Source organism: Coccidioides posadasii, chromosome 2 (genome assembly GCF_018416015.2).
Source record: "Coccidioides posadasii str. Silveira chromosome 2, complete sequence".
Lineage (NCBI taxonomy): Eukaryota > Fungi > Ascomycota > Eurotiomycetes > Onygenales > Onygenaceae > Coccidioides > Coccidioides posadasii.
In genome coordinates this window covers 6,151,397-6,172,574 of record NC_089408.1, presented here as the reverse complement: position 1 = coordinate 6,172,574, position 21,178 = coordinate 6,151,397, and the positions used below count along the sequence as shown (strand labels likewise).

Genomic DNA, 21,178 nt, shown 5'->3' with positions numbered 1-21,178 from the left:
GTATATGCACGTTGACCCTGGGGAACTCTTCGCGCGGGGAAACCGGGCGACCAAGGATGCTCATTGCTTTTTGTTTATCCAAACTCGTACAACTTGGATTAGTGACCGCCCAATTAACCGGTCTTGTCACACTGTGCGTAATATGCAGGGCGAATCGCGCCATACGAGCCTCGTATTGCTCCGGATTTTTTTTTTTTTTTTTTTTAACGCCGATGGATGTGCGTGAATTGGGAACCTATGGGTTCGATCACGTCAACTCCACGACCTCGCTTCGCTCACAAGGTTGTTTCGGCTTTGGTTCAGCAGCGCAGGCCAAGTTGATCGCCAAGGACAGAATGCGACCGCCGGTCTGTCGCGTGTTCGTGTGGTCCTCTTGGATCAAGACCGCCTCTTGGCTCCCCAGTGTTCCGATGAGTAGGAGCGAGGGCAGTCCTCGGACCAAATCTCGAGTCAGAGATGAAGGAGATTTGGAGAGCTGGAGCACATACCTACCTCTTGAGAGCGTGACTTTTGAGTACTGCTTCTCCGCACGGATGTACAGAGGGGATAATCACCCATACTCTCCACATCTCGGTGGGAGTCAGGCCGTCTTGAAAGGAATATCTCAGAGTCCTCCACCAGGTGCGTGTGCGACTTTCAGTTTCTCTGAACAACGCCTTATCAGGATATGTTATATTCTGTCCGTTCGAGATGAGCGCTGTTCTCAAGGCCAATGCTTGAGGGAGTTGAGGGCCTTCTGCTTCACGGTCAATAAGCTCACGACCGGCTATGCCAAGTGAAATCCGGAATGGTTTTACGGGGTAAATGGGCCTTGTTCGACACCGTGATGCTCATGGCATGTGAGGTCTTGTTCAGCATCGACCACGTCGGTGCGTTCTTAAGTCATTCTCCTATCTATCTCCATAACTCCCCGGAATTCCGGTCATCACACCTGGGAGTGCATGCAAGGCCCAAAGGGGGAATCAGCAGAAAGGCATGGCTGAGTGCACCCTCTCCTTGTTCGCTTGGCTGCCTCCGGGATTGCGGTTGTCTCCCTGATAGCCGCCAGCCTCGGCCAATTCTGTGTTCTTATCGCCCAAATGGGCCGATCTGAACCAGCACTAAACTATCGTTCAGGCCTAGGCCTTGCTGGACAGAGTTACAAAGTTCCTGACAATGTCTTCCAAGGCCAATCGCTTAAGGCTTCTCGTCGCGACTTTCCATTCTCCACCGCCATTTGTATCCATTTTATGCCAACGCGGTGTCCAGGATGTACGATCTTTTGGCTATCTCCTCTGAAAGCTCTCCAGAGATAAGAGATGATATCTTTATGTATCCAGCGGAGTGCCATATTCTGCCCTACTCTTATCTCAGCTTGAGCTGAAGTTATCGATGCTGGCATAACTCAACTCTACACTCCTTCCTTGGGCTGCGTGATTCAGGATGTATATCCTTCCTTTGGAGGATTTGGCTTTATCACTCTATAATGCACCTGGAAGGATTGTCTCGGGGACATTCCGACAATTTTTATATGTCTTTTGACTGACGATATCTGCGTTCGATTCAGTCTTCTTTTCGGCGATCCAAAGGTCATCCTGCCAGGACTTACTGGTTGCATACAAGAAGGCTCTTTTCCTTCAATCATAATTTCAACATGCTCCCTTGAGCCATTCTTTACGACACTGCCTGTATTCGCCACGACGGGTGCATGCTATGCATGTATTGTTGAGAGAGACCACAGATGTTGGTGCCCGGCTTGAAACAGTTGAAAGTAAATACAGTGCCCGATCGGCAAAGTGAACGTGTATCAAGATGGTATTCAGATTTAACACCCCCCAACTTTATCGACGTTTGAAGTTTTGCTCACCCTTTTATCAGACATGGAGATAAGGTCCAAAGGCCTTCTTGTTCACTACGACTTGGACGACTTTGGGCGAGCAGCCTCTTCAAGACACTGAAGCCAGGGGATTTCAATGAAAACACCTTTGATATAGCTGAGCCAACCAACCTCTCAGTCGATGGTTTGATTCAGTGCGTGGCGCACTTGCTGCCAAGGTCAAGACCGCCGGGAACATTTACAGGCGCAGCTCGTTCGATGAGAAATGCACCAGGGGCGACGAGGACATGCTCACGAGAGCTTTGAGTGCTGCAAGGACTTACGCTGAAGCTGGTGCTCGAGTAGCCAGAAATGCACACCCTGGAAAAGTTTGAAGGTCAAGGCTGCTAACTCCAGGGCCCGCACAGTCGTTGTCCAGCGATATCAAGGCATCCATCGTGCAGGATTTTCTGCAAAACAGAGTCGGGGAGCTGTGGCGAGTTGGTCGGTGCGTTCGCGAATCCGTGGAGCAGCCGGCTTTCACGATCTGCCTGGCCTTCCGTAGATAACGTATTTCCTCCGAGAAACTGCCATACCGCGAACAAGGAGGAGCACATCCTTTTCCACGAGGTGACACACATCCTCGATGTGTATTTGCCGGGCACCGAGGATTACGCCTACGGTTCTGCCACTTCCCCGAGGCAGGAATTCAACCACGGAACCAGGTAGGGAGCCACCAAGTGGAACCGTCTTCTCGAGACGCTACAGTAGTACTCGAGATAAGGTATATCAAAAGAATTACTGTATATGGATCAATCGTGTATCCTGTATATAAATACATATAATAATACAAACTACGCTCCGTATTCATGTAACCTAAAGAATACTCCAAAAGACGCAGAGGCGGCAGCTGGAAGATCACAGTTCTCTCACCAGGCAGCCACTTTCAAACCCGCTCTCGTCTGCGCTGGGGCCCAAAAAGAACAATCATTGTAAACGCCACATGGCGCCGCTGTATTGGCAGCGCGGTTTTAGGGGGTTGAACTCACAGCTCGTAAAGTGACAACGCCCTTTTTCCCAGCCACCACACATCACCAGCGCCTGACTGTCGAAAGCTTGCCACTTGAAACATGCAAAAAAAAGTATGGGTGCCTGTTCTAGGTAAAAATTATCAGCCATGGGGGGTGAAAGGATTGGAGGTTTCCCCCCCCCCCGGGGCCGGAGAGAGAGAGAGAAGCTGAAGATGACCTCACTCGGGGCGGTGAGGCGAAAAAAAAAAAGAAAGAAAGAAAGAAATGCAAAACCAATACGGAGTACTCCGTCCGGAGCACCCCGTATGGTGAAGAAAAATTTTTATATTCGTCTTGGCGTTCAGGTCGAAAGCCTGGAAAAAAAAAAAAAAAAAAAAATTTCCGCGCTTAGACAAGGCATCAAATGAAAATTTTTTTTTAAAAAAAAGGTAAATAATATGTAGTTCCATATATATCTGATATTCTATTATTGATTTCTCCTTTTTTTTTTTTTTTTTGACGCCTCTCATTTTTATCTGATTCTGGAGGCGGCGGGGGCGGTTTTTCGGCTCAGGGGCCCCGGTGACTAACATTTTTCCCACCGGTTCAAAACATACATACTCCGTACATATCCTCAAACTTCGAACGCCCGTTTTTCCAAGCAAGGGGAGGAAATCCGGAGAAAGTTCCAGCCTATGAACATGCATCTGCAGGCCACGCTTGTGGGGAAGCGCGCAGTGCTGTTGGGGCCGGTGGAACGGTCGAGACTAGTGAAAAGGGTATCTCTGGGCGGGGCCCTTCTTTTTTTTTGTCGGAGCTTTATATTTTATTTTATTTTATTTTTTCTTGGGTTTGTATTTTCTTCCGCAGGGAGATCAAAAAAAATGGCAGGAGAACATGGGGGGTATGTATCGATTTTGATACGGAGCAGCACAGTCATATCTCTCTCTCACTCTACCCCTGAGTTAGCGAGGGAGTTTCCCTTTTTCCTCTTTAGAGGCACGGAGAAAGGACTGCTGGCACTGGAGGCGGCGGCGGCGGCGGTGGTGGGGTGGGAGACGAAAAGGCCACATTGACGTAATGCGATCTGAGGCTCATGCAAATTTCTTTTCTGCACGGAGAACGGGGGCTGTCCTCTCTGGCCGGCCCATTGAAATTTTTCTTCTTTCGCACGGGAGGTGGTATGAGCACATGCGGGAGAAAATGCGACGTGCTCCATACGCGATCACACTTCACTTGCGGGGAGCATTTAATGCTCATATGACTTGCGAGAGGGAAATAAGTGATCTAATAATATATGTTACTCCGTATTATGACAACGGAATATGGAGGTAAAATGTCCTTCAGGTCAGCCACCTTGTGGGCAAGCAAAAAAAAAATAAAAAATAAAAAAAAAGAAAGCAAAAAAAAGGGAGAGGAGAAGGTGACGAAGAAGAAGAAAATATCTAAAAATTCACTCTTGTATTCCGGACTCCGTACTTTTTTCTTTTTCATCCACACCGCACTCCTTGCTTGCATACGGAGTACGGAGTACAATCTGGGTATGTATGTGTCTATCTCTTTTTTCCTTTTTGTCGCGCGGATCCCCCGAGTTCCCCACATCATGCGAGGACACACACACACACACACACACCACAAGGTCCCCTGAACAGGGGGGAGGGGAAGAAGAAAAAGGAACAAGGAGAAAAAAAAAAAAAAAAGAAAAGAACTTGTGACAGGTGAAACCTGTTACATACATCCGGCATGATTGGGGTGGTTCTTTTTTCCCCGGTAAGAAAAAATAGTATGAGTACATAATGACGACTGGTACGGGTTATTTCTCCGAAGGTTCTTGGGCCAAAAAGAAAAAAAGAAGAAACTGTTGGGGAAGAATGGGGAGAGGGTTCACGTCAAAGTAATCGGTTTCGCGGCCGCCAGGTTAATGCTCCCGGACTGGATCCTGAAAAAAATTTTCTCCGTATCGGATATGACATGATCTCGGGGTAAGAGAGAGATTTACGAGGTTCAAAAAGAAAAAAAATGCCCCGTCCCTGTTTCGTTATGTAAGAACCTGTTCTAATGTTCTCGAACTTCCATCATTTCTGTGGTCGCCGCCGTCCATCGCCTCCTGTCTTTTGCCCCCCCCCGGCATCGCCCGACAATTCCAGCAGCCACCGCGCCGACTTATTATCGTGCCGTTCTCCCCGGAAAAAGGGCAGGCGGATAAAAGAGCGCCGGCAGAGCTTAGCGCCGAATCAGCCAATCGCAGGTGGCGTAGGGCTCGCCCGTTTTTCTTTTTTTTGCCCATTGAAATCCCTTTCCTTCACTTTCTTGCTTCTTGGGACAAAGGGCAAAAAAAAAAAAAAAAGGAAAAAAATACGCCGGTGGGGAAACTCGGGGAAAGTGAGGAAAATCTATGGAAGGCAAAATTCTTACCGCCCGTGTCTCTGGTTCTCCGCGAGCTAAATTAATACTTCTCAATCGCGGCCTCGTTTTACAATATGGTATGTCGTAGCACGGAGGAACGATAGAAAGGAATGTTCTTTTTGTTAAAACCGCGGTCCAGCTTTGTTAGAGATTAATGATTCCTCTTCCGAACGTGCGGACTTCGCCGTGAGTATGTGTTGGTTATGGGGGTAACGTCTGGGGCTTGTCTCGTCCAGTACGTACTGTACATACTCAGTACACACTCCGTACGTCCATCCAAGCGCTGATGGATGGGGAAAGGAGTTCAGGGGCAAAAAAGACCAGGCCTGGCTCGCCGATATCCCGGGTCCGTGAGAAAGTATGGCGGTTGTGCTGGCAGTGGACTGGACGGATGATGTGATGGGAATGATGATTGTCCTACTGTACGCCGCGCGCCGCCCCCCCCCCCTTCTCCCCACATCCCATTACTTTAAATTTTCTTGAATCTCGGCAGATGTAATCGAGTCGCTGAGAACTTGACAGCGAAACGGTTTCTCACATGATAAATTTCATTATGTACTGTGACCTCACCTTGTAAAGCGTGTGTACGGAACCAAGAAGATCTCTTCCCAAATGCCTTTTTTTCGCACACGGGGTAAACGAGGCGATCCCTCCCAAGTTATCCGAATATCATCACGGATTTCTTTTTTTTTTTTTTTTTTCTTTTTTTTTTTTTTCAATATGGGAAAGAAAGGGAAAGAGAAGGGAAAGGATGCCATAGACAACTAATCCATGTCTTGCCTTCGCTTTCCGACTCGAGCACGAGCTGAAGAAAGCAGCAATACAAGAGCAACCTTGGAGAGAAAAAAAAAAAAAAAAATAATACTAAAAAAAGAGATGATGACATGGGGTTTAGGCACGGAAAAAAAAAAAATAAAAATAAAAAATAAAAAAGATAGGTAACAGCCTTTTTTTTCAACGTCGCATCTCTCCCAAAACATGGAACCAACTTCATGATTCCACTGCAACAGTGATTTATTGCTTTTTTTCTTTTTCTTTTTCTGTGAATCCTTCTGCCCTATGCCCTTGTTTTTCCTTTTTGATGCCTGGCCTGCAACCAATGTCACTTAGCTCCACCTCTGCACTTCTATATTTAAAAAGAAAAATAAATTAAAAAAAAAAAAAAAAAAATTCATGACAGTGTCAGCCACACAAATCACCATGTGGCCGTTGTAGTTTTTGTGCCTTTGGAGAAAGGAGGGGACCCTGTGAAAAAAACTAGTAGAAGTCAAAAAGCTCCCTCGTGGGCATGAAGGTACCGTATGTGTGGATGATGCGATTCGATCGCATATCCTTTATTTTTTTTTTTTTTTTTGCTCTCCCGAAAATTTGCCCAGGAAGCAGAGTTTACGCCAATCAGAACGTGCAGCAGGGCTCTGTGGTTGACGGCCTTCCTGGATGTTCGAGACGGGGTGCCGAGAACCGTGTGAAATGTGTCTTGAGGCCTTACCAAGGCGTGGCCCCGAAGGATGGGGCAAAGAATGAACTGTTCAGGCCGGGCATCTTCCCCATCCATCTTGCTATTATTAATAATTCCTTTTTCTTTTTTATTCTTCTTTATTTATTAAAGCGGCCAATGAGGTTGGGCAGACGCGAAAGGTACTCGGGGGTCTAGATGGGGAGGGTTTCGACGTGATCTGAGCTGGACATCATCTCAGAAACTATTACTTGCTGCCGGGAGGATTTGAATGTGGACGAAAGGCATAATGAGGAGGAGAAAGGGTTTTGCGCCCATTTTGCTGACAACGTGTACGGGGTATTGAGTTTTCAGATGAACTGGCCCGAGTGATGGACGGTCATCCAGGACGGTCGTTCCTTTTCCTTCCTTTCCTTTTTTTTTTTTTCCCTCCCTAGGCATGAAAAATTTATGATTCACAGGTTCGGCTGGTTGAAAGGGAAGTTTAATTTTATAAAAGAGGACTGAAAGTTGGACGCCACGCCGGTTAAGTCATAGGTTCTGGGTTGTCGGGGGGGAGAGTGGGCAGTTTCGGAGCTGATGCCGGGCGGAGGACGCCCACAAAGCGTAGCATCGTCGATTGTCGGATACGCTAGCGAACTCACTTCAGCTCAAGTCCGGGGGTTGATTGTGTCATCGGCGCCAGTGAGATACAGTGCTAGTCTGGGTTGAGCGACAATCAATCAATGACAATGCCGTGTCGCAAGAAGGACCTGCTTGCTGGGCCCCACGGGCGTCGACCGCGCCATGGCTGATGCGCAACAGGGGACCGCGGTGGCTATGTGGTGGAGGGTTCGGTACTTGGGGTCGCCATACAGTTCTGAGGCAGTGGCCCGGTACCTTTCCCCGGTTAGTTGGCTCCGGCCGGATCTGCCCTACGAAAGTCTGGAGAGGAGGAGACTCGTCATCGTTGTATTGGTACTTTTCGCTGTCCCCGGCGTAACTTACTCCACATCCCACCACAACGACCACGACCACGACCACGAACCACCACATTTTTCCATCTGCTCGTGTGAAAATCTTTTTCTTTTTATCATATTTTTTTTTTTTTTCCCTCTTTTGCTCTCCCTTAACCTTGTCGGGCCTCAGAACCTTCTTTTTTTTTTTTTTTGCCTTTTTTTGCCTTTTTCTTCCTTAAACCCTCGACAAGCCCGCTTTTTTCTTTTGTTCCTGCGGAGCAAGCTCAGGTTCTGTTCGTTTCTTTTATATTGACTAAGCCTCCTCCTCCCAACCCCGGAACCCTCGCTTTTCCCTTTGATATTATTTCTCTTCTCTCCCTTGCCCACTCTTTCTCCCTCCCCCGGTCTCTTCGTTCGCACGTCATCCAAGCTAAACACCGATCACAAGTCGACCTCCCCATCACATGTGCTATATGTCTGGGGCGACAATCCTATATCCTCGAACCGAACTCACTCTACCCCAGACAAAAATCCATCCATTCTCCGGTATGTGCTGATATTCCCTACCCTTGCTCTCAAACCCTGCCTGGCCCCGTTCCTGCTTTGCTGCTGTTGTTGCTCTCTCTCTCTCTCTCTCTCTTTTTTGTTTCTCCGCCCGTCCCTTATCTCCTGAAATTTCTCAACTCTCGACCCGGCTCCACTCCGTGCTCCATCCGCAAGATCCCTGTGGTCCGGCTTTTTTCCCTCCAGCCTGGCGCCGGCCCCCCGGCCCTCCCCTTAGCCTGCTGTGCCCCTTATTAAGCTGATCTCCGCCCCGAACGCTCACCCTGCTTTTCTCTCTCCCGCCTGAATGAAAAGAAAGGAAAAAAAAGATTTAGCACGCACCGGATTCTCCACACTTGCACATGCAACATTCTCTCTGTCTCACAAAAACACACACATACACACAAAACATCCTCACACAACTTCGGCTTACCTCTCTCTTCCTTTTTATTTTTTTTTAATTTAATCTCTCTTTGCTTGTTTGATCTACAGGAGCATTGATCAACTGATCCCTCATTCAGACTCACAGTCACTTTCACCCCATCTTGAACACTTCACACACACACACACATATTTCGTCCGATCACCTGTCACCGGCATTCTACCCGAAACCCTCAAACAGAAAAGTTCCTGAGCATACCCACGTCCGTCAACTCAGGTGACACGGATCACACACCATCCGATTCTTCAGCACATTGCTTTTGTTCTCTCCGCCATTCCACTTTCAACGGCCACTCGTCTGAAGAATCTCCGCTTTTCTCGAATCCCTAGCGGGACCTTGGAAGTCATTCGATCGATCTCAATCCCGCAATTCTAGACCACGTCATACACCCTTCCCTCCGTCCGTGCACACAACAAACTCCCTTCATTAACCGCGCCCAGCGATCATCTTACCAAAAAAAAAAAAAAAAAAAAAAAAAAAAAAAATTGTAAATGCCACGTTCCTCAGCGGTGCCCTTTTCAGATTTATTAAACCCGCAGAGTCAACCTGGTGACGGTCCATCAGCTCCCCGGACCCCTTCAAACCAACCCGCTAAATCTGCCACGTCCAGTCCAGCAATGTCTTCTGCTTCAGTTAGTCTCCTGCCTCCCCTGGCCAAGGGCCAACGCTCGACCACAGACGAGCCCCGTCAAGAGCTGCCCCGTCCCTACAAATGTCCCCTCTGTGACCGTGCCTTCCACCGTCTGGAGCACCAGACGAGACACATCCGCACACATACCGGAGAGAAGCCACATGCCTGCCAGTTCCCCGGCTGCTCGAAGAGATTCAGTCGATCAGACGAGCTTACCCGACATTCCCGAATCCACAACAACCCAAACTCGAGAAGAGGGAACAAGGCCCAGCAGCTGGCGGCAGCTGCTTCCATGAACAACATGGTCGATGCCAACGCGGCCGCTGCCGCCGGTATGATGCCACCTCCCAGCAAGCCAATTACGAGATCAGCTCCTGTCTCCCAAGTCACCTCTCCAAACGTATCTCCCCCACATTCTTACGTCACCTATGCCACCCATCTGCCCTCGAATCTTGGTCCTTATGGACGGGCAGCCGGTGAGCGCCCGCCTTCTGCAATGGATATGAACATGCTCGCGACTGCTGCATATCACGTTGAGAGAGATGATCTTGCTTCCTACCACTACTCCTCGAACACCGCTCCTCATCGGCCGCAGTACAGCAGTGGACTTCGCCCGGCATCTCACCACTCGCATCATTCACTCCACCCCGGAACCCGACTTCCCTCCCTGTCCGCCTATGCGCTATCCCACTCTATGTCTCGGTCCCACTCGCAGGAGGAAGATGATTACGGCCACAGAGTCAAGCGATCGCGACCAAATTCACCAAACTCGACAGCTCCCTCGTCTCCTACCTTTTCTCATAACTCACTCTCGCCTACTCCCGACCATACTCCTCTCGCAACGCCAGCTCACTCTCCACGCTTGAGACCATTTGTTGCCAACGATTTGCATCTGCCGGCGCTCCGACACCTCTCTCTTCACCACACCCCCGCCCTGGCTCCAATGGAACCGGCCACGGAACCACCGAAGCATTACTCTCCAACACAGCCCCATGTCGGTCCTTCTATCTCCGACATCATGTCCCGTCCGGATGGTACTCAGCGGAAGCTGCCTGTGCCGCAGATCCCCAAGGTTGCCGTGCAGGAAGTTTTGAATCCGGGCAGTGGCATCTCCTCAGGTAACTCTTCCGTCGCCGGTGGTGATCTCGCAGAACGCTACTAGTTACCGGACTTCGAAAACAGGGGGAAAAAAAAAAAAAAAAAAGAGATCCTCAATATGCTACAAACTTTTTGATCCTCACTGCATTTCTTGGCGACCATAGCGATAAATTACACGGAGTTTTCTAAAGAACATAGACGGAACTGGTTGTCGGTGTTGTTTTTCTTTGTCCTTACTTTTTTTTTTTATCAGATTTGATCGTTCGAATCAGGAAAAAGCGATATTATTTCCTAACTTGTTAGACATCTTTCCCCCAGTTTCATATTTTCCTTGCCCACAAAAAGCAAACTTCTTCAGGCTCTGCTACCTGCCTTGGGAGAAACTCTCTACTCTCGACTCTCATTTGTTGGAGTCTCGGGTAAACGGTTGACCAAGGAACCGCGGCGCCTATCGGGCCACTTTCCCGAGACATCCCTTACATCTTCCGAGCATGTATTCATCGCGAGGACTTCTGCTGTCCGGCACTCCCTTTCCTTTTTTTTTTTCCCCCCCTCTTCCTTTGCTCATCGGTTTCCTTTGCCTTTTCCTTGCCTCCTTCAAATGTCAGAAAGTTGTATTACGAAACCAAAGATAGATCTGGGACTATGAAAATAGGCTGAAAGAAGAAGCACAGTCTATATTAAAACAACACCAGTTACCGGGCAACCGAGATGATATTATATCTAATCAAGAAACAATTTACTTTTTCTTTTTTGACATGTTTCTTTTTTCTTTTTGCTTGCTTTCTTTCCTATGGCACTTTGTACTCTACAGGCTGTTTAGGCCCCTTAGACACGGGGTGATAAAATGGATTTCCTAGGCTTTTTCGTCCCTCCTGTTTTCTTCAGAACCCCGCCCTGTTCCTCGTTGTCAGATCCTATCAAAATGGATTAAAAAAGATAAGAGAAATGAAAAGGAAGAGTTTAAACTAATAATAGCAGAAAATCTAACATCCATTAACCACAAGAATACAGAGAACAAGGTACATTTATACTTAACTTCTACACTGATACAACTGAGCAAGCCTAAATGTGAAACAAATCCTGTTGAACGATGACGTGCGGGTTGGAGCCGCGCCATCGAAGGAAAGCCCCCAAAAAAAAAAAAAAAAAAAAAAAAAAAAAAAGGAAAAAAAAAAGAAAAAGAAAAAGGAGCAGAGCCAGCCCTCCAGCGGCGTCGGCCTTTCAAGAAACTTTTGTCGGAAACTTCTGAATGAGCGGCGAGGCTTAATTCTTCTTGCCTTGCTCGAGGAGCACGGGGGTTTGATTCGGGGGTGATTTCAGTGCGTGATGATGGCCGGTCGAGTTGAACTCTCCAAGGTTTATCGGCACAAAAATTGACTTTTTCGTTGTGAACTGCAAAGTCAATATGTACTCCGTATGGACGGAGTGCTTCTGTACTCTGCATGTGTGTTATGTTTCATCCAACAATATCTCCATGCCTTTCGAACCTTGTGTGTGTGCGCGGGGGGAGCAAGTCATTTTTGAAATTGGGATGAGGTTTGTTTTGCTTGTGAATTTTGTCTAGACCCTTTTCTCGGCGCAACCGGGGGAAAAGGGGGGAGACCAGGGGGCGTGGAGCGGGTGGGTGAAGGAACTCTGCCAGTTTAACAACCTCAACGCTTACGCTGGCTAAACGTCGATCAGTGCATATGTACGGAGTATGCTTCTATGGAGTATGTTGGAATGTTGGATGATAATTTTGTTTAGATGCCGCACTTTGGATACCCGGTATGCATACATGCATGCTCCGTACAGCTGTAGTGTCCTCCGGACGTAATTTTGTACTAGAAGAAGCGGGAAGAGAAGAGAAGAGGATAGCAAGTTCTGCCCCCTCCCCTGATAAGCTTGCGCTTTGGCCTTGCAAGGGGGGATTGAGTTTGAAGTAACAACATACATACATCTATGTGGGGATCGAGAGCGTTGAGGGTGGTTTGGATCAGAACGTGCCAAGGGGGATTCCGGCGATGTATCGGATGGCAAGGGAAGAGACTGGGGAGGGCGGTCAAAGGGGAAAAAAATAAAAATTATACGTGTCTCCTATTGAGATGGTTATTCCGTGCCTCTCGAATGTACAGAGTAGTTTGTACGTAAAATTGACGTAGGCTACTTAACTGCGGAGGATCCTCTTGGACAAACAACAAGGCAGCAATCGAAAGCCCCCTTGCCGCCAAAATACTCCGCAGAGGCTGGGTGGTGCGGCCAGGGACCGGGGGTGATTTGTGGTGGAGGCCTCGGAGGAAAAAAAACTTGGGATGCTGGCATCTTTCTTCTCGTCCCTTTTTTCGACCCCCTAACCCTCCCTAACTATTTCCTCCCTTGAAAGCCTTAAAAACGGACTACCCCTGCCCCATGCTGAGAGGTTGCATCGCTGGGGCCCTGAGAGAGAAAAAGACACCAAGTATACGTACACTCTCCGCATGGGCATGGAGAATCGGCGATCGAAAGGTTACACAGAGAGGGATCTCGCCCTGAAAAAGTGGGTTAAGGCAGAAAAATAAAATAAAATAAAAAAAGACGGAAGGGAAGAAGAAGAAACACGGGACAAGGAAGAGCGATATTGGTGTATCTACTTGTATCTTCGATTTCATCTTCTTCTCTCCTCCGTGGAGACAAAGTCGCTCATAGATTTCAAACACGGCGGACTTCTACTTCCCTTGTTACATTCTCCTCGCTCCTCTTCCTCCTGGGGTGGAGCAGATTGCACGACCTCAAGACCTGACGATCAAATCCTTCTAGCAAAAGCTAAAAGCAGACGGAAGAAACTGCGCTGATGAAGTACATCATACGGAGTGCTCCGGAAACCACCAGCCTTTACTTTGGTTTTCGTCCTCTTTTCACCCCTCTCCTTCCTTGGCCGGACAAAAGGTGGCGAATTCGACGCAATCCGACCAATTCGCAAGCCAGCCGAGGAATGAGGGGAAAAAGAAATCAAATCCAAGGATCAAATGGATGAGACATTGGGTTGGCAAGAATCCCTCTTCTTTTTTTCGGTTCTTGCCTCTCGGTAAATGACATGTCCGTTGATCCTTTGGTGTACATATAACGCGAGTATGGAAGTACTCCGTATGGGGTACGGAGTACATTGAGAGCACAGATACGCAAAAATCATGCAATGCATGGAAGTTTGATTTTTGGGCTTTTTTTTTTTTTTTTTTTTTTTTTTTTTTCTGTTTTCCTTCTTTCTAGAAGTTCTAGAAATTCAATTCCGGACTTGGATGTTCGGTGCCCTACCCAGAACCCCCTGCACGCCCCTCCCTTCCCCTTTCCACACTTCGTCCTTGTGTCTCGCGGTGCTGCGAGGGGACGTGTCTTGGGTGGGGACGGAGGAGTGAGGGAGGGATCGTGCGATCGGATATCATAGGAGGTATTATTATGCATGAGCTGGTCCATGTCAGAAACTGTGACTCGGGGGTCCATTCTGGATCTCTTGCTTGTTGGGCTTGAGCCGAGTGTGGAACCAGGAGAATCATGCTGGCTCAGGGTTGCTGAGGTGGAGAGTTGACGACGAAAGTGAAGATTAAGAAGAGGGATATTTGCAGTATAGCTACCGGGAAGGACGGCCTGAAAACAGGATTCGTGTCTGCTGTGCCCTCCCAGGCGCCGAGACAAGGTTCTTTGTACGTCCATCCTTGTTCTGCGCGGATTCCACAAACTTCTAGCGAGGCTTTCCCTCGAGGTCTTTCTTGGCATTCTTGGCGCAAGGGAAGAGATGAGATGAGATTGAGATAAGATAAGGAAAATGATCGAGACACGGTCTCTGATTGGCTGTTATTTATCCTCCAATCAGAGTAAGAAGAATATCCGAAATGCGAACGCGAAGCGACGAATGCACGCTTTGCAGTGGATGCTTTCTCTCCCAATGGTCCAGAACTGTCAACCGTCGCCGAGTTTGCATGAAGCCTGGCGGTTAGTTCCGGGTCCGAGTTATGTGCTTAGTTAACTGGTAAGCTTGTTAACGGCATGTTCGCTGGGCCTCGGTGTAATTCATCCAGCCAAGTCGCATCAAAGCCATCCATCTAATTCGCCCGCCCAACTGCAAATGTAACGAGGCCATTGGGATGCAACCAGACTGGGTACGTTGACAGCATAGCGTATGGATATCCTCCATTGGCGCAATGAGAATTGAGAGCGTGGGCCCTCCGATGGTTTCTACTCAGGTCGAGAGGTTTTATCCTAGCTGTGACTTTGAATTTGTGCCCTCTCACATCACTTCTATAGGCTCAAGCCTCAACTCCGTTGCGTTCGAGGCAACGAAAGACACATGGATAAAGAAACAACTCCTTACCATCGAAGCAATTGAGACACTGCCTTTCAAACGCTGACCTGCAAGGCCCGACGGCTCTCTAAAGTTGCTGGCAGGCCCATCGCCGGTACTCATCCTCAGGATTGTGTCGCACCGGAATCTGTGTCATCAAAAGTTCTTCTGTTTGGAATGCCGGTGTCAAACCCCACACGGGTGAGACAAAGATCCCCGCCTTTGCTCTCCTTCAATTTCATGGGGTCAATTAGGATGCACAACCGGAGTTTCGCCCCAGGTATACCTTCATATCAGAAGCCTGTGTGAAGACACTCAGGCCCCTCTGAACAGTCGGGAATAGTGTGTGTATACAGGAAGAGCTCAAATATATGTGTACCTCCCATATTTGATTTTGTCAGAGAGCAAAGGGATAGAAAGGAAGATAGAACTTTGTGGCACAGAGTGCTCCAAACATTTGCAACTTTTTTTTTTCCCTGCAATGGCTATCAAATGACAATCAGTGGGAGTGTGCGAGATTACTGCGTGGATGTAATTAGTCTTGCTGAGTGTATGATGGTTGCTTTCGCGTCACTGTGTATGATATGTCTGATGGCATAGACATAACATATACCAATTAGGCTTTGGACCCATTGAGATGGTAAATCCCCCAATAAATATCTGAGCTTATTGCCAGTGCATCTGGGGGTCAGCTTCTCATATTCTTAAGAATTTAGTAGAGGACAGGAGACTACAGTGGTTTTGTTGTTGGTCATGGTCTGAGAGAGCAAGGAAGTGGCAGGACAAAGAGCTGCCACACGGAGACAACAAATTAAGGATTAATCTATTATTTGGTGGATTGTTACTCTGTATTTTGTAGAGTGTGTAAGAGAAGCCTGAACTGTTCTGGGTGAAGTTCTAAATCTGATATACGAAAATGTTATAAGTTTTCGTTCGTCGCGTTCTGGCTGATGGCGCGGTGTGGTCGTGACGTCACGGGGTACCTTCCAGCTCGGCCGCGGATTGATTGGCGGCAGCGGGATTAACTCTGGGCGGGTTCGAGAGCGCTAAGGGCACCAGCTAAGGGCGGTTAGGGCCGACCGGCTTTGGCGACAAACAAAATCCGAGCCGCGTCCACGCTAACTCGTTTTAGGTCTTAGTGTCGGCTTTGCGTTAAGAGCGGCGCGTCAATATCTCGGTGTGTGGGCACCTCGTCACAAAGCGCGATGACATCCCTCCTTTGCTCGTTGCATTGAACTGCCCTGACTGCTCTCGCCGCCTGCTGCTCAGTGGATTTTCACGCTCCTGGTGCTTATTAATAGAATACTCCGTCATGGCACCACCAAGGCAGCGCGGAACAGCCGCTGGCGGCCTTGACGATTCGAGATCAGAAGCGTCCACTGGCCAGCGAGAACGACAAACTGGAGCCACCAAGGGTCGCAGGGCAGGAAATACCGCTGCTTCTGTTGCTGCTACAGCAAGTAAAGATGCGAGACAACCACAGCCAGAAGCAGTTGTGGGTGATCCTGAACAGGGCACAGTGGAAAATCCAGGTGTAAGTGCGCCTCTAGCAATTCTTTTCTTCCCCTCCACTTCAATTCCCACGCGTTGTAATTAGCACATTTTGGTTTTTTTTTCTCTTTCTTTTCTTTTTTTCTTTTTTTTTTGAGTTCTACGTTATGCTGCTGTCCTTTCCTCCCCAAATTCCCATGACTAACGGACAATCCCTCTTTTGTTTTTTTCAGATAAACTGGTCTAGCATGCCCCTCTCCGTCCTCCATCAATATCGGTACGTCCACAAGCTCCAATGCCCCAGCGCATTCTCCTCACGCATCAACCCCATCCTCCTCTCACGAGGCATTGGCTACCGTTCCCCCACCGCCATCGCAATGCGCAACGCTCAGAAGGTCGCGAAAAAAAACGGCGACAAGGGCAAAAACTTTCAACCTTCTTCCTCCAAAAACCCGAAAGACTTTAAATCCACGACAGGCGAGGGCCTTCAACGCAGTCGTATAGGTACCGCTTACGGGCGAGTGTCCAAGGAACATCTAGCGTCGGCGGTGAGGAAACACTTCAATAACACCGCGATATCGGAGCAGGACGCCATCGCCAAGTTTGTCTACAAGGTTTCTGAAGAGAGGAAAGGCAGAGAATTTCGGTATAGGTTTCAACCGTCATAGTTGGATGAATCTGTTAACGCGATGGGCCTTGGTATGGTATATTTGGGGGGGTTATTGGTGAAGTATGGAGTTTCTGTGATTATGGGAAGGATTTATGATTCAGGATTCTCTTCACTGTGTTCTGGCGTTATCAATGGTGCCATATTATGGTGTGCTAAAATACCCTCAGTCATTTGTGATGTCTTCTCCTTCTAAGCCCTTTTACAAGGCTTGATTCTATAGTACAACAATTCTACATATAACTACAGGGCGCTCCCATATATGTGATGTTCAATGGAGAAAGTCTGAAAGTTTTTGATGGCCTTTGGACATTGATAGCTAGTATGAAGAGCAAAGGTGGGCATTATTTGTCTCAGGACGTTATAAACGAACTGCAACTAGACCTTGAGGGCCCTGAACCTTGAAAATACAAACAGGCATACTAGGCAGTCTTTGAATGACACAAAAGCAAGATGACATATACACACTCCCTAGTAAAAGACCTAGGTCGGCACAATTATCACACGGCCCGAGTGAAAATAGTTGCCAAATACGGAGTACATTTGGAAATTTTATACGACAAAGCGACAAACAATTGGCGTATACCATCCAGTTCTATTTCCTACCCGGTATTCTCAAATCCAGTTTCGTGCATAGTCGATATTTTCAGCACTCATGTATATATAAGTTCATGTTATTCCATAGTCCTCATCATATCGTTCCCGGAGAGTGGGAAAAATGGTGCCCTGCCCCTAAATGAAGAACCGAGATCCCTCTCTCACGACTGACTTGATTTGTACAAACCAGCCAATAGCAGGCTATTTTGGGGGTAAATTAATTGGATCTATTCCTATCTTCTGTTAAGCGAAGGGATAATCATGGGCCACGAAGCTCACTTCCACGCATTTAATCCGGCCCATGGATCATTATGCGCCGAGGTTGAGCCGGGTTGGCCACCTTGAGGTTGGCTTGGAGGCCGCCCTGGACCTTGTTGATAAGCTACAACACCGGGATTCGTCATGTACGAGCCCGTCTGAGCATTATATCCCGAGGAACGATGAGGTCGGGGGGGAGGTGGGGGAGGAACATACCCCTGGGGCATGTAAGGCGATTGACCTGGATATCCACCATATGGAGAAGGGCCCGGGCTAAAGTATTGTTGGCCTGGTGGTGGTGAAGTCGGTGTCTGGTAGAAGTAGGCCATGGGGTTGTAAACTTCTGACGTGTGCTGTTGGTAAGGTTGAGCTGGGTTATAGACTTCGGGAGGAGGGGGGTTGCTGGCTGGGTAAGAAGGATATGATATGGAGGAAGGTTTCTGATTGTGGGGACTGGGTATCTGTCCTCCAGCGGCAGCGGACCCGCCATGATGGGGAGAAATGGGAGAGGATTTCGTAGCTGAGGATGATACCTTGATTGCACTGGGCCTCGGCTTAGAGGATGATGGTGACGTGGAAGTCGGTTCCATCGATAATCGTTCCATCAGTTGTTTCAATTTTTCTCGCTCTCGGTCTTCGTGGCCTGTGGAACTCTTATCGCGCTCGATCTGGTTTAACAGCTGTGCTCCTTCAGACCGACGGTTGTTAAGGAAAGTATCCACGTTCTTCTTCAGGCTATCGACCGTATCTTTCATCTGCATGTAAAACGTCTGCGCTTGGTCCAGACCCGACAGAAGCTCCTTAAATGCTTTATGGACTTTCCGATATTTTGATATCACGCTATTTCGTTGTCGTGATAGGGTCTCATATTTAGATTGCTCTGCTCGCACCCGTTTATCCTGCAACAGGTCTCCGTATACCTTGGCTAGCTCCTTCATTAGAGCGGTTTGCTTGTGATTTGCCTGAAGCAACCGAGTTTGATGTGGTCTAAACTTCTCCAACTCCGCCTGGAAGAGTTGCTCTTCTTGGTTGGCTATAGATTTCTTATTTAAAATGAGCACGTTGGAGATGTCATCGTTATGAACCTTCGTTCTGTGTCAGTATTGACTCCTTTCTTTATTGTTAAAGCAGACGACATTACCTTGTCTTTCAGATCCTTTAACGTCTGCATTCGGTCCCTCTTAACAAGATTCAACTTTCGCAGCAGCTCTTCCACTCTTGTGATTTGTTCTGACACGGACACAGTTCCTTCTCCGAAGTCCTCATCCAATAGACTACCTTCAGGTGCAGCAGGATAAGGACTGCTGGTCCCGCCCTTGCCCTGTTTTGACCCGGCCTTAATCATTGCCTGCTGGAATAGAACGTCTGCTTCTCCTGATTCACCAGCTGCATGCATGTCCTCGAAATCTCCTTCATATTGTCTGAGAGTGACTAGGAGTTGGGAATCGCTTGCGCTTGCTTCATCAATAGTCCCACGATAAGTCCTAATATCGCTTCTCAAAGTCGCAGTAAGTCGTGAGCTTGGTTGCTGGGTCCAATCCGCCCCGTATTTTGACCGCATCTTCTCGCAGACACTTTCTTCCATATCAAGCTGCTTGGAGCACTGTTCCAACGTGCTGAGCAGAGTAATCTTGTCTTCTTGTAGATCATCCAGTGTCCCACGGAAAGGTTGGTGGCTTGCAACTTCTGCGCACCACGATCTAAAATCTTCATCGCAAGCCAGTTCTTGATCTATGCTTCCCTTCAGGATATTTAGACTTCCCGGTAGTTTCAGGAAGTCAAGGCCAGCAGCCATTTCTCCGTTGGCAGCTTCAACTTTTTCCACTTCAGCACGAACAAGCTTCGCCTTTTCTTCATCATATAGGCTTGCAGACTCCGTGACAGACATTGGCACTATCTTCTGGAAAATATCTGGACCTATGATCCGCTGGATGTCCTGACCTTGATAAAGCTCACTAACGGGAATGGCTTTAGCGGCAGGGAGCTTGGCAATCATCGACAAGGACGCCTCACTAGGGACTGGCTGGTGGTAAATATAATCGTTATCCCGCGTAAAGGAGACAAGCTTCTCCTGGACGTTTACGAGATGCCGCCGAACGATCTCTACCATGGTCGGGCCTGTGTCTGAGTTTAGATTCGACCCTGCCGGAACAGAAGAAGGGAACGATTTGGCTAAGCCAAGGGCGGTGTTCGACTGCTTTTCTGCTAGTTTCAGCCGGCCAATCGAGACGCCATGAATTCCGGTGCCATCATCAGCAATGGCTTGATAATATCCGGCGACTGATGATAAATGCGACGCTTTTATCAGAACTAAGGTGGCCCACACTTTTTCAAAGGTTCCTTTGGTAACATTCTCCTGGACTCCTTCGCTGGCCTGAGAGTAAAGGTGAGCTGCCTGGCTGGCGAGTTTAGCTAGGAAACCTGGCTTCTTCTCATCCCGTACTTGCTTCTCGAGGAAGACTTCTTGCGCCTGGGCTAAGGTAATTGCTATCAAAGTCTTGACCGTGTCACGGCTCAAATCGGTGGAAGGTGCGTGGAGGAAATTGTCATTGATGTACGTGAACATGCCGGCTGAAGCCTGGAACGAATGATAGGCCGTTTTTAAGCCAGTATCGTCTGAACGACTCTGGTTCGCAGCGTGACAGGACAGGACAGCGGAGATATTGAAAATTATAGATGCCTTCTCGTACGCCAACGAGTACTGAGAGGTAGCCTTGCGAGTAAAAGCATCGTACCTGGTTGATCCAGATGAGTTTTAGCCTATGCGCAATTTCACCAGTGAAGTCAAGCCAAAACCACCCATACCATGTGAAAGATATTTTGATATGATTCTCATCAACTGGGAACCGCAAATCCAGCAATTCCAGTTGCCCGTAATACCGGTATAGCAGGTCGCGTCCAGTAGCACTGTCTCTCCCCGCTCCCCGCATGTCTTGCCGTAGCCTATTTAACGTCGCGCATTCTTCGGAATATCTCTCCGGGTCATCGCCGTATGTGTGGCGGATATATGATTTCAATGGCTGAATCCAGTCGATTTCGTTCGTATCCTTGAGGGGACATGATATCATGGGTGACTGCACCATGTTGCCTGAGGGGTGTGGAAAATGCTTGCCGACACGAGGCACAGCAATATCACCACGTTGTAGGTAGTAAAGAGATCGCAAGATGGGTTAGAAGGATAAAACGGTATTCACTGTGGTGATTTGGTTTCGGCCTGGGACGATGACCTAATGTTCGCACAAGGTGGGCGGTGGATGGGTCGGGTATAACTCGTGGAGTTTGAGATCGGTGAGGCGGGCGCTCTGAAGGAACGATGCTTTATATGATTAATGCCTGTAGATACGGGTAGATGAAGCAGTCGAGAGGCGTCAAATAAGCAATCATAAGTTGAATCGGCAACCTGATGTTGTTGGGGTTTAGATGTAGGGTGACGAATTGCGAGGGGCTTTCCAGACCGTGGTTATATATGACGCTGCAAGAGGCAAAGCTGAGGATTGATGTAACTAAATAAGTACGGCGTTAAGGTGACTTCGAGCCTATCGTACTCAG

General features: G+C 48.2%; 5 protein-coding genes across 5 annotated transcripts; 4 read left to right on the top strand and 1 right to left on the bottom strand.

Moving 5' to 3' along the window:
* Positions 1 to 212: 212 nt before the first annotated feature.
* Positions 213 to 779, top strand: D8B26_004452 (uncharacterized protein; the record flags this gene model as incomplete). The annotated part of the gene is made up of 1 exon (XM_066124490.1): positions 213 to 779. The coding sequence occupies one exon, from the start codon at positions 213 to 215 to the stop codon at positions 777 to 779; it is 567 nt and encodes a 188-aa protein (XP_065980571.1).
* A 3,323-nt stretch (positions 780 to 4,102) lies between these two features.
* D8B26_004451 (uncharacterized protein) lies at positions 4,103 to 4,453 on the top strand (the record flags this gene model as incomplete). The annotated part of the gene is made up of 1 exon (XM_066124489.1): positions 4,103 to 4,453. One exon carries the CDS (start codon positions 4,103 to 4,105, stop codon positions 4,451 to 4,453), a length of 351 nt encoding a protein of 116 aa, XP_065980570.1.
* Positions 4,454 to 7,477: 3,024 nt separating this feature from the next.
* Positions 7,478 to 11,213, top strand: D8B26_004450 (uncharacterized protein). The gene is made up of 2 exons (XM_066124488.1): positions 7,478 to 8,151; positions 8,670 to 11,213. Exon 2 carries the CDS (start codon positions 9,082 to 9,084, stop codon positions 10,381 to 10,383), a length of 1,302 nt encoding a protein of 433 aa, XP_065980569.1. The 5' UTR covers positions 7,478 to 8,151; positions 8,670 to 9,081; the 3' UTR covers positions 10,384 to 11,213.
* Positions 11,214 to 15,833: 4,620 nt separating this feature from the next.
* D8B26_004449 (uncharacterized protein) lies at positions 15,834 to 17,016 on the top strand. The gene is made up of 2 exons (XM_003064978.2): positions 15,834 to 16,150; positions 16,341 to 17,016. The coding sequence occupies exons 1-2, from the start codon at positions 15,929 to 15,931 to the stop codon at positions 16,773 to 16,775; spliced, it is 657 nt and encodes a 218-aa protein (XP_003065024.1). The 5' UTR covers positions 15,834 to 15,928; the 3' UTR covers positions 16,776 to 17,016.
* Positions 17,017 to 17,299: 283 nt separating this feature from the next.
* On the bottom strand, positions 17,300 to 20,960 carry BRO1 (bck1-like resistance to osmotic shock). The gene is made up of 3 exons (XM_003064977.2): positions 20,435 to 20,960; positions 18,771 to 20,364; positions 17,300 to 18,714 (listed from the first exon to the last, which is right to left on the bottom strand). The coding sequence occupies exons 1-3, from the start codon at positions 20,710 to 20,712 to the stop codon at positions 17,647 to 17,649; spliced, it is 2,940 nt and encodes a 979-aa protein (XP_003065023.1). The 5' UTR covers positions 20,713 to 20,960; the 3' UTR covers positions 17,300 to 17,646.
* Positions 20,961 to 21,178: the final 218 nt, after the last annotated feature.